General features: G+C 41.2%; 1 protein-coding gene across 2 annotated transcripts in view; it reads right to left on the bottom strand.

Moving 5' to 3' along the window:
* Window positions 1–12,962, bottom strand: part of Map2k6 (mitogen-activated protein kinase kinase 6) — a 123,312-nt gene that overhangs the window by 20,782 nt on the left and 89,568 nt on the right. For both annotated transcript variants that reach the window (XM_021211822.2, XM_029546544.1), the window contains exons 3-7: window positions 5,791–5,839; window positions 5,135–5,248; window positions 3,246–3,365; window positions 2,869–2,985; window positions 1,428–1,479 (exon numbers count right to left, since the gene is read on the bottom strand). In XM_021211822.2, coding sequence (XP_021067481.1) covers window positions 1,428–1,479; window positions 2,869–2,985; window positions 3,246–3,365; window positions 5,135–5,248; window positions 5,791–5,839 — 452 coding nt within the window. The remainder of the gene's footprint in view (window positions 1–1,427; window positions 1,480–2,868; window positions 2,986–3,245; window positions 3,366–5,134; window positions 5,249–5,790; window positions 5,840–12,962) is intronic.

The raw sequence follows: 12,962 nt of genomic DNA, 5'->3' as shown, positions 1-12,962 counted from the left end.
AAAAAAAAAAAAAAAAGAATAGATTTTCCTAGATGGCTCTTAGGTCTTCTTAATGTTATTCAAAACATCTATACTAAAGGTGACTTTTGAGGCTACAAAGATGCCTCAGCCACTAGAGAACCTGCTGTTCTTCTGCAGGACCCAAGCTCCAGCTCCAGCATCCACATCAGACAGTTCACAACAGCCTGTGACTCTAGCTCCAGGAGACCAACGCCCTCATCTGGTCTCTGTGGGCTCTACACTAATAGATTAGATTGATGAAGAACTGGATGGATATATGAAGACAGAGCTGAGCATGGCTGGGCACCTACACACACACACACACACACACACACACGCACACACGCGCGCACACACACGCACACACACACACACAGTGCAAGCATGAGGGACTGAGTTCAACCCCTAGAACCCACATTAAAAGCTAGCCATGGCCATACACCCCACTGACCCAGTTCTGTGGGGAAACAGGAGGATCTCTGGGGATTGCCTGCTGCTTCTGTGCGAGAGCCCTGTCTCAAAGAAATGAGGCAGGGAGTGACAGAGCGAGAACCTGACATCCTTCTCTATGCGTGTAAAAGGTGAGCACAGCCACACACTTGTGTGCATGAGAAAGACACACACATGCACTCACACAAATAAAAATAAATGAAAATTAAGAGCTAGCGGGAGAAGAGGAAGGGTAGTAAAGGAGAAGGAGAGAGAGAGAGAGAGAGAGAGAGAGAGTTTTTTCCTAATTCCTGTAGCCCAGAAAAGTTCTGCTTTATTCTGGAAATTTCTCTCAGGTGCTTTCAAGTTCCCAATGCTATCCATAGCTCACCTTGGTGAATTTCTATTCAGTATAATATAAAATTCATTTGTTCTTATATTCTCAGTCAGTGTAAAGGATGGCCACAGCTTACAGCCTGAATCTTCCAAAAACCCAGGTGTAGGCTACACAGGCTTCATCCTCAGTTTAGCCCTACTGGGTAAGGCTGAAACCTTTAACAGGTGGGACTTGGAGGGATATTTTAAGTCACTGGAGACTGCCCTTGAAGGGGATTATGGGATCCTGTCACATCATCTCTGTTTCTTTCCAGGCCAAAAGGTGAATGAGCTTCCTCTACAACATAGTCCCACCATCTTGCCCCACCTCACCACTGGCCACAAAGCATCAAGGCTAGTAAACCTCAGACTGATCCAAAATAAACTTTCCTCTTCATCAGCTGATTGTGTCGAGTGATTTGTTACAGTAATAGAAAATTAATGCAACTACTGACATTTTTTTTTCCTACAATACCAAAGGGAAACCCTTTAGCTCTTGTGCCTGTCTTCCCCACCCCCCATACACTGAGGGAAGCGTGGGAAAGGAAAGGAGATACCAGGAGAAAAAAAAGAAAGGAACTTGGCAAAAGCAAGTGCCAAGATAGCTCTACATGTGTGCTTACCTCGATGGATAACAGACAGCTTACTGTGTAAATGTTCTAACGCTTTTACAATCTGCAAGAGAAACAGAGTCGATTTATTGAGACCATCACTGGAAAGAAGCTGAATGCTAAGTGTATTCCATTTTATTAATGCTCCCTGCTTAAAGTTGCTGAATGTGTGGTTGTTCTCAACTAGTAGTGGCCCTAATGGGGAAAACAACAGAAAGTTACCTAAATTGGATGCCTCTACCGCCACAGGATTGTATCTTAGAATGGATACAATTATAAGATCATATCTTAAAGCAGCTCCTTCAGCTCTCTTAACCATCATTTTCCTCCACCTTCCTGAACCTTGGTAACCATTAAGGTCGCCTTGTCTTCTAATTCCATAAGAAAACATTAGGGCTGGAGAGATGGCTCAGTGGTTAAGAGCACTGACTGACTACTTTTCCAGGGGTCCTGAGTTCAATTCCCGGCAACCACATGGTGGCTTATAACCATCTGTAATGGGATCTGATGCCCTCTTCTGGTGTATCTGAAGACAGTCACACTGTACTCATATACATAAAATAAACAAATGTTTTTAGAAAAAGAAATAAAGAAAACATTTTGAACCACAATATATACTCAGATGTAGAAGTGATAGGTCAAATATAACGAATACAGGTGTGGGGACCATGGTGGTCAGTTTTAATTGTCAACGTGACACAATCCAGAATCACTTTGAAGGAGAGCCTAAAGAGAAATTGTCTAGATCAGGTTGGCCTATGGGCTTGTCTGAAGAAGACTGTCTTGATCTGTTCATTCAAGTGGGAAGACCCTGCCCACTGTGGGCGATATCATTCTCTAGGTAGTAGATTCTGGATTGCATAAGAATAGAGAAAGCAGGGGGAGGGTGGAGGGGATAGGGGATTTTCGGAGGGGAAACTAGGAAAGGGGATAACATTTGAAATGTAAATAAAGAAAATATCTAATAAAAAATGCAAACTTAAAAAAAAAAGAATAGAGAAAGCAGAATGCATACATTAAGGCAGGATGTAATATGACTAGCTACTTCCAGTTCCTGATGCCTTGACTTTTCTAGAATGCTGGTCTGTAACCTGGAATTGTGAGCTAAAGAAACCCTTAATACCTCAGGTTGCTTTTGTCAGGGGTTTTGTTGTTTTGTGTTTGTTTTGTTTTGAGTTTTTGAGTCTTTGAGTTTTGATTGTGTGTGTGTGTGTGTGTGTGTGTGTGTGTGTGTGTTTTATCACACCACAGAAACAAAACTAAAATAGAAGCATTTGGCATGCTTTATCAAACCAGGTCAATGGCTGCATGTACTGGTAAGAAAAGCATTTGCTTAGCCTCCCGCTGACACAGTACCCAACAGGAACGTGTTAGATGGTAGTAACTAGGCAAAGACACGAAGCCTGGACTTCTCCCGTTCTCCCTGAGTAGGTGGGGTTCATGATATACTCACAGAAACTGCTATCTTTCCTAAGATATCCTCTGGAATTGTTTGGCCTTTATCAATAACTTGTTTGTAGAATTTATCTAGTGACGTATCCATGAGCTCCATGCAGATCCACACGTCGCCCTAGAGACCAATAAGACCAAGGATTGTCAATGAGGAAGGAAATGGGAAAAAGAAAAAAATAACCAACAATTTTCCCAAGGGGCTATTTCTTATTTGAGCTTTTGGGAGAAAGGGATGGTTTCTCCTCAAGCTTTGAAATCATTTAAAAGCAAGTACAATTATTTCCAAAGTGCAGCCCACCTGGCAGCAAGTAGTGAGGCTATGCGACCAGAGGCTTTTATATTGTTGTTCCTTGGACACTGGGCTGAAGGATCACTTACCTCCCGGAAGAGTGCACCGTAGAAGGTCACAGTAAATGGACAGTCCACCGTCCTCATGGAAACATCCAAATCCATCAGCAGCCGTTTCTGCTCCTGGCTATTAACTGTGGCCCGTATCCGCTGAATGAAAACACATATCAAACAACATATGGTTACTACTCTGAGGAAGAGTCACCTGAAAAAGCAGGGACCCACCAAAGCCCCATCCTAATGACAGAATCAAACTTCACACTGTTAGCAGAAACCTACTCACAGTACTGCTAAGCGTGAGCTGTTTGCACAAATGAAAAGATAACGATGATGGCTGACCATTGGACTTCCTGATCAGCCCCCTGATTAGAAGCAAAACATGGAATGTATGTCAGAGAATGGGCAAGAAGGTCATAAAGCATTTCAAAGCTGCAAAAGCCACCCCGTTTAATGTTTATGCCTGTTTGATGCAAAATGTGATTCCCTTGATTATTCTCTGCTTACCTAGGTCCCAACAGTTTGGAAAAAGAGAAGAACCAGGGCTAGGAAGACGGCTCAGCAGTTAAGAGCTCTGGCTGCTCTTCCAGAGGACCCAGGTTCAATTCCTAGCACCCACATGGCAGCTCACAACTGTCTGTGACTCTAGTTCTAGGGGATCTGATGCCCTCTTCTGGACTCTGTGGGCACTGCACACACGTGGTGCACATAGATGCAGTCAGGTGCACACACACACACACACACACACACACACACACACACATATACACATACAATAAAGAAAAATAAATCTTTAAAAGAAAATTAAATAGCAGAAAAAGGAGAAAATCCCCGCTTTGGGGGAGCCTTGAAGTACTATAGTTATCGTCACCCTTAGGTATGACTTAGGAATAGTACTATAGTTATCATCACCCTTAGGTATGACTTAGGAATTCATTCTGGGATGAATTTAGATAACAAAAGGTACAGATGATTGTGTCTCTAACATAAAGTGCTGTCATTTGGACACATAGCCTCCCACATTTTAGGTCACCCCTCGACTATGCAGAATCTACTTAAGCCGTGTAGGCTGACTTCAAACTTCTGCCATAGCTCAAAATCTATGTAACCAACGCTAGATACATTTTATCCTCCTTTCCCTACAATTAGAGACAATTTTCTTTCTCAGTTTTGGCTTCTTGATTTTCAGTGGGTGGTTCTTCTAAACCAACACAATATGCTACTAACAAGCCTTTTGTTTAGAATCTGATTTTATAAAAACAACAACAGAAATAACAACACTTTGACATAATCAAGGGAATTTTCTTTGGATTGGTATTAGATGAAGTTTTTTTCAAGTACTATAAGTCATTCTAAGTGCAATTAGTTACACAGTAGCAGGGACCAGAGAGATGTCTCGGGGGTTAAGAGCACATACTGGGCGTGTAGAAAACCAGAATTCAGTTTCTGGACCTGAAATCAAGTAGTGCACAATTGCCTGTACTTCCAGCTCCAGGGGGGTCTAAAGCCCTCTTCTGCCCTGCAATAGTACCTGTACCCATGGGCATAGTCTGTCTGTCTGTCTGTCTGTCTGTCTGTCTGTCTCTGTCTCTGTCTCTGTCTCTCTCTCTCTCTCCCTCCCTCCCTCTCCCTTTCCCTCCCTCCCTCTCTCCTTCCTGCCCCCTCCCCTCCTCTCCCCTCTCTCTCATAAAAGTTCTTTAAAAACTAAAAGTGTGAGAAAAAGAAGACTTAGAAAATATAGTTGATATGACTCAGGTCAACAGATCTTGTTCCTCAAAGTTCAAGATCCACACACAAAAAAAAAATACTTTTTTTTTCTATTGTGGGTTCTTTTGCTTCTGTAAAAAGAGCCAGTTCACAGTCGAGATGGGCAAGCACATACACTGAGGAAATGAAACATTTTTTCGGAATGTCAACTCTACCTTCACCGCCATGATCTGCCCGCTGGGCACGTGACGCATCTTCTCCACCACCCCGTACGCACCTCGTCCCAGCTCCACTATTGGCTCCAGGTCATCTGCCTTCACCTCAAAGTTCTGCAAGGAGGAAAGGTGGTCACACAACTGGAAAGTGAATACTAAACAGGACACCAAGTAGGCTACCCTTCATCCGTTTTCTTCTGGTGTCCTCGGTGTGATACAGCTCAGCCACAAGTCCTTTTAATGTGGCAAGGTGCCACTCAAAGCCAGGAACACCAGGAAATGTTCAGGATCCCATGGTAGACAGCCTGCTTGTCCCTAGTAACAGACACAACGCCACCCAACTCGGTTTTCAAACTGTGCCTCTGAATCTATCTACACAGCAGCTCCTTAGAATCGTTGACTGGCAACTAGACCTGTGTGGCTTTGAGAAGCATCTATTGTACTCAGATGCCTTCCTTGGGGAATCACCATCGCTTGGCTGCAATTCACAATTCGAAATAGCCAAAGTGTCAGGAGTCAGTTCCCTTTTAATTCAACATCCTTTTTCAGCCCGTGCCCTGACATTCCACCACAGAGAATGGCTTTCCAGTGTCCAGTGGGGAAGAGTGCATATGAAGTGATCAAAGGGCCAATTGGTCCTGCGTGACTTTTCTTACCTGGTTTCCAATAGATATGCAAGCCTTGGAGTCTAAATCCCGAGGTGGCCTAAGAAAGAGAAGGGATAAAAGAAGCAGTGTGAGATATTTGATCAACTGTGTCCCTCCCAAATAGGTCAGCTTATGGATTTGCTCTAAGGAAACTGGTGCAAGCTCACAGTCAAACAGAGGGACAATGGGGAAGAGGGCGGGGCTTGAAATAAAATGCATTTGGGTTTCACTTACACCGTGTCTCAGAGCATCTCACTCTTCTTTAACATGATAGTAATACATATACCTAGTGGCTCAGGGATGAGTATTAATTGAGATACTCCAAGTAAAATCCTACAGCAAATGTTCAATAAAGAGTGAGTGTCACATAGAACAAAGCTTTTGAAATTATAGCTTCTGACCCCATGGGCTTTATAACTCTGGTGGTTATGAAAAAAACAACAACAACAACATCTGACACCAGGAAAAGCTTTCTGAACAACCAGAAGTCAATCAAGAAATCAAGTGAAACGGAAATCATAGTGAAACGGATTGGTTTCTGGTGGCACTCACCTGTGCTGCATGGGGTGGCCTCTCTGCAGCCTCGGTTCTGAGCACACAGCACGCATCCTTTCAATAGCATGTGCTGTCACATGCCATGACACGTAAATGAACACTGCCTAAAGTACCACTTTACAATTACAGACCACTGAATGTGATTGTTGATATGATTTCACTAGGGATACAAACCTCTCTGCTTCCTATTTGTTCCATGAGGGGAAACAAGGCCTTAATATTGCCATACTAACATCTCTTACTGTTTAAGTAAGCCCTACTAACATCCCTTAATGTTTAAGTATCCAAGTGGTATGCATTATATTGGAATCTTTAATTATGAACACTGCTGTTTGACATGCTGGCTTAAGTTTCATAAAACAACTGTTCAGTGTATTTTGGCTTGGGATTAGGACAGAATTTCAAACAATGTCTGAAATGGCCCTAACTAGAGTCTTGCTGTTTTGCAATACTTGGTTATACCAAGTGGCATTCTTAGTATTGACAGTTATGAGATAAAAACACTGATCAACTTGGAGAAATGCTGAAGACATTCTACATACTGCAGTATCAAATACTCAGCCACTATTAAATTGCTTATGTAAAAACAAGCAAGCACATCTGTTTCATTAATATGCAAATTTGCTTTAATATTCATCAATGGCTAAGTTACACACATGCCAAGGAAATATCTTAAAATTAAGTTATTTAGGATTTACTATTAATAGATGTCCAATATGTATTCCTCTAAAATACCTATATATGTGAGGTTATGTTTTAAAATTCGTTGACCAAAAACAGGTCATGAGTGGAAAATGCTTAAGTAGCCCTGATACAGACAATAATGCTATGGTGATACACTTGTTAATGCTTTCTTTCATTCAAGACTACCAACATGTTCAATTATTTTTACCATTTGTTTCCATAATTGTTTTTCCAAAAACTGGAATGTTGTCTTAACTTACAAAATTCATAGAAAACAAGAAACAAATACTATGTCACCCCCTCCCTGCTTCATTGGATGTCCAAGAGGACTTGTTCCTGACCAAGAAGAACTCAGGTCTCCTGACTACCATCTCATCAAACTTTCATATCTACAGGCCCAAGTCCAGTGACATTTCTTCTGTATGTAGGGAACATTCTATTCCAGGATTGTCTCAGGAGCCAGAGGTTTGCTGACTTTGTGTTTCCATGGTCTCCTGGGCATTGGTTTTTATTATCTGTGCTCTGGGTTGGTAGAAAGCCACTGAAGAGAACAGTGTTTGGCTCTGGCTGGGTACCTCACTGGGAACTGAGAAGGGTAGATTCTCAAAATAAAGGCACCAAAAATAAGAGATGCCAAGACACGGGTGCTTAACATGATCAAGCAAACAGAACAAGTAGCAGATGAAGACAGGCAATATGGGTGCTACCCTTACAAGGAACAAACGGCCTAGCAATGCACGTCTCCTTAGACACATGTTCGTGCCAGAATGAAATAAAGGAAAATGGAGGGAAGGGAGAGAAGAAGAGAAGACAAAAGGCAGAGAGTGAGAATCACTTGCCACCCTAGTTAGATGGAACTGTGGACTTGACAAGCCTACAGTCATCTGAGCAGAGAGCATGGATTTGGGAATCGATCAGATTGACCTGTGAGCATGCCTGTGGAGAACTGTCTCAATTACTAATTAACTTAGGAGGGCCTAGCCCACCACAGGCGGTGCCATTCCTATTCGGGGAGACATGGGTTATCTAAGAAAGCTAGCGAAGTATGAGCTGGGGCTGAGCCAGAGGCTGAGCCAGAGAGCAGAGTTCCTGCTTTCAAGTTCCTGGTTCAGTTCTTATCCTGACTTCCCTTGGTGACAGGCCGTGGCCAGGAGGTATAATCCAAATAAATCCTTTCCCCCCCCCTAAGACTATTTATCACACAGGAACCGAAAGGCAATCAGGACACTTGCTGAATGTTCATTTTCTCCTGTGTATTATGGTTTTATCTATTCTGCTGAAACCACATACACAAATAAAATAATGAAGGTAAAGGAGGAATAGAAACATAAATTTGCCTGTCAATCTAAGACTTTCAGGGCAAGCCCTCCCTTACTTCAAACATCATTTCAGCTTGGCAGAACACTGGAACCTTCCCGAGGCTAACTCGAAGCGTGAGACAGACTAGGAAAGGAAAGAAGACAACTTTAGTGTCACACACATGTCATGAAGTCCACATGTGTCCTGATTCCAAGCAGGCAATTTGTCTTCAGAAAAGCCTTCCAGAAGAGCTGAGTTTCTACAACCTAATTTCTCGTTCTTTTTAAAGATTCACTTGTATTTTTTTAAGTTCTGTGTATGTATGTGTACTTCTGTGTGGGGGGTATGCACACATGGCTGTAGGTGCCTGTAGAGGCCAGTAGAGGGCGTCAGATCCCCTGGGACTGGAATTACAGGTGAGCCACCTAACATGTGTACTGGGAACAGAATTCAGGCATTCTACAGAAGTAAGCACTCCTACCTCTGAACCATCTCTCTACCCCTAGCTTCTCATTCTTCAAACAGTCGAAGCTGTTTTCCCTTAGTTGTTAGAATTTGTTTCCACTAATTGTGATAGCCTTTAAAAAGGAAGACAAACATAACTAGAACAAAAATCTTTGACATTTTTCCTTGGTAAAGCTATGGAGGAGAAAGAAAGGTCACTAAATATTTGGGCTACCTCCATTTTTTTGCCAACCAGTGAGATCACTGAATAAGGCCTCTTCTAAATCAAATCTTCTATTTGAAACCATGGCTTGCAAACCACCACCTATGGTCCAGCCAGCTATGAAAGTCTTCCATAAATTCAGTGATTCCACAATATTCTATAAGAATAACCGGCAAAAAATGTACAGTTGATGCCACCATGGCCCTGTTACAACACAGAGGACTTACTCTCTCTCTAGCTTTCCCAAATGCTTGCTGCCCCTCACTCTAATCTCTGCATATTCTTCACCGCAACAGCATAGGACATGGTACCATTTTCTAAATGAAGAAAAATGCACAACAGAAAGGTTTGGTGATTTTATGAAGAAACACAATTAATGACGACACTGAGTATAAAATTCATGTCACCCGATCCTCAGCCTTGCCCAAAGGAGACAGAAGAGAAGAAAGAAGTTAAAAAAAAAAAAAAAAACTGGATCAAGTGCCTTACCCACTCCACGATTCCCATGTAAATCAGACTGAATCAAGGGATGGGTTCCCAATACTCAGGCTTCCAATGAAAATGACTAATCCATCCAAGCCTCGGGCCTCTGGGTTCATCAGGTCTGCCAAAAGTATCAAAGGACAGTGCCAAGCCTGACAGCTCAGGTTGGAGTTCCTGACACTGGGCTCCTCACATCCAGAGTTGAACATATGAGTTTGCCTGAGGTGGCCACAGTTAAGCCACAGAAGGCTTAAACCTGGATATTCTTGTCAATTATTCAATATTTTATTCCTCTGGGGAAAGAACCAAACTTAGTAGAAAATTCTTTCCCTGGAAAACCAAATGTATTCTAAAGGTTGCCTTAGACAACCAGTGAATACCAGTGATGGCCTAGTTTGATAATTATTTATCTATCTACGACTGTATACAAGGAACCAGCTCATTCATAACTATTACATGTACTATTCATTTATTTTATTAAAGACCCACCTGCTATGCAGATAAACAGCTCGCTGGTTACTGTTACATGCATTGTTTGTTTATTTTATTACGTACCCACCTGGGTCAGAAACATGAGTAGATCATGTATATAAAACAGCTTTTGACCTTCTGTGGTACTCAAGGTGCTATGTCTCCACTTCAGTGGGAAGAATTAACATCCAAAGACATAAAATGATTTCAGCTTCTTCAAAAAGATAATGACATGAGAACCCGAAGCTATACCATGATGAATTCTCACTAAAGAGGTCAAGGACTCTCATTTACTAACCAAGAACTATTAGGTCTGATCTCACATAGAGCTAAGATCACTGAGCCTCCGGTACCCCTAGCTCTATATGCCAGCTTGCATGCATAAGAGCTACGCCATAAAACTAAACAATTTGCAGTGACCTTTCACTGAGCAGCTATTATGATAGACCCAGATCTGGGCCGCAGATGAGGGTTTCTGATCTCAATAGTGATCTCCTCATTTGATCACAATCTTTTGAAGAAGAAACTTAAGCTTGCTGCAACAAGAAAGAGTGCCTAAACTAAGGCATGCAACTGGAGATGCTTAGAGTCCAAAAATGAAACCATGCTGAAGGACTTTGCACACAGCACCCGGCCCTTGGATAGTCTACCATTTCACTTCCCAATTGAATGAGAAAAACTCCCTGACACACATACCAAGTGGCTTGTCAAGGTTAAATCAACTGCTAATTATTAGCATAGAGTTGAATTTGAATTAGTTAGTACCTGTCAAGGGAGGTGACAACTCAGAAAACAGAGGCAAAGACAGTGACTCAGAACTAGCATGCCATAAATCCACAGAGGGTGAGCTAAGGACCGGCCTCCAGGCTCTCTGCTCTACCCCAGCAGGGCAGGAAGGGGAGAAGTAAAAATGGTAACTTGTCTCTGACATCGCATCTGACTAGAAAATAACAAAGTCCAGAAGCTCTGTGTTTGGAGGTAACTTCAAGCCTCAGTATGAATAAGACTCTAAGAGCAAAAATGCTGAAGTCCATCAAAACAATGTTCTCAAGTGTACACAGTGGAACAAAACCATATGCTAAAAGTGTGCTCTACTCTAAGAAGAAACAGACTAAAAACCATTTCTGTCTTTGGGTGCTAGCTCTGTTCTTGATACCTAGGAATGCATTCAAAATCCATAAAATACAGAAATTCACAAACATTAGAAAAGGGTTAAAAAAAATAAAAGATTTAAAGAAAAGAAATATAAGGCAGCTGAGTGGTTAATATATGTATATATATATATGTGTGTGTATTTACATATATACATATATATATATACATATGCTTTATACATATGTATGTGTGTGCACATATATATGTGTATATGTGCAATATATATATATATAATATATAGATATATATAATCTAAAGTCAAGCTTCACATACTAGGCAAGTACCTTAACACTAATTTATATTCTCAACTCAATATCAGAATATATATAGGTTTGAGAGCTGGGCATGGTAGTGCACACCTTTAATCCTAGCACTACAGGGGTAGAGGCAGTTGGATCCATAAGTTTAAAGCTGTACTAGACTACATAGCAAGTTCCTGGCCAGCCAGGGTTGCAAGTGAGAATCTATCTCAAAACAGAAGAAAAGACAAAGACTATAGCTTCAGGAAAACGTATTTTAAAAGAGTGGAAAACAACAACTTTGAAAGCAAAAAAAAAAAAAAAAAAAAAAAAAGCAATAAAACAAATTATGTTAAGGAAATCAACAAACGTGCTGGGCCTGGTGGTGCATGCCTTTAATCTTAACACACAGGAAACAGATGAAAGAAAATCTAAATACCTAGAGGAACGTATTACACTCCTGCACTGGCAACTCAATGTGAGAGATATCAACTCTGCCTCAACTGGCTCTAAGTTAAACTTAATGCCTGAGAAAATATCAATCAGTGTCTTTGTGAACAAGGACAAGGTTATTCTAAAGCAGATAAGAACAGACAAGACTCTTTCAAGAGCCAACATAACTTTGGAATATGTGCTTGTATATGTATGTGTGTATATATGTAGACATATGTGTGTAGATATGTGTACATTAGAAAAGCCTAAGAAAACAAAAAAAAAAATAATTTTCCAAGAGAGCAAAATAGGAAAAACCACATTCCCTATGACCACAATAAGATAGTGTGAACCCAGAGAAAGAGCAGAAAAGTCAAGGGAACAGAACGGAAAATGCAGAAATAGCCCAATTACTACTAGACAAAGGAAAATGGCAATTCAATAGGGAAGGGACAGTTCACAGCAATCTGAACTACGTCAACTGAAAAGGTCTCAACAAAAACAAACCAAAAAAAAAAAAAAAAAAAACCCTCAGTGCAATAGACGATGTATGAAGCCTTAGCTCCAAATGAACCTTAGGGTTCAAGGTAAAGGTAAAATTTCTAGGCAGGATCGCTGAGAATCCTCAGGACCCGAGATAACAAGAGTTCTTATGTACCAGAGGCATAATCTGTAGGAAAAATAACAACTAATAAATAATATTCCGGGTCTGGAGTGATGGCTCAGTGGTTAAGAGTACTGACTGCTCTTCCAGAAGTCCTGAGTTCGATTCCTAGCAACCACATGGTGGCTCATGACCATCTGTAATGGGATCTGATGCCCTCTTCTGGTGTGTCTAAAGATAGCTTATATGTATACATAATATATGTCATCATCATCAAAAAAAATAATATTTTATCAAATCAAATTTTTCTGCCCTATTAAAGAAAAGTCCAATGAAAGAATGAAAAAGATGAATTACACATTGGAAGGAGTATTTTCAAATGAGATAACTGGGAAAGTCCTTGTGCCTAGAATACATAAATAACTCAACAGCCAGTCACAGAGAGGCAGGGTAGCTCAGTAGAGAACAATTTCAGCTTTACCAAACCTGGGGTCCTGAGTTCAATATCTGGGACCCACATGGTAGAAAGAGAAAACTGATTCCCTCTGACCTCCACAGGCAAGTACACACACACACACACACACACACACAC

This window comes from Mus pahari, chromosome 14, assembly GCF_900095145.1.
Source record: "Mus pahari chromosome 14, PAHARI_EIJ_v1.1, whole genome shotgun sequence".
Lineage (NCBI taxonomy): Eukaryota > Metazoa > Chordata > Mammalia > Rodentia > Muridae > Mus > Mus pahari.
Note: the sequence above shows the minus strand (reverse complement) of the source record. Positions and strands in the feature narration are given on the sequence as shown.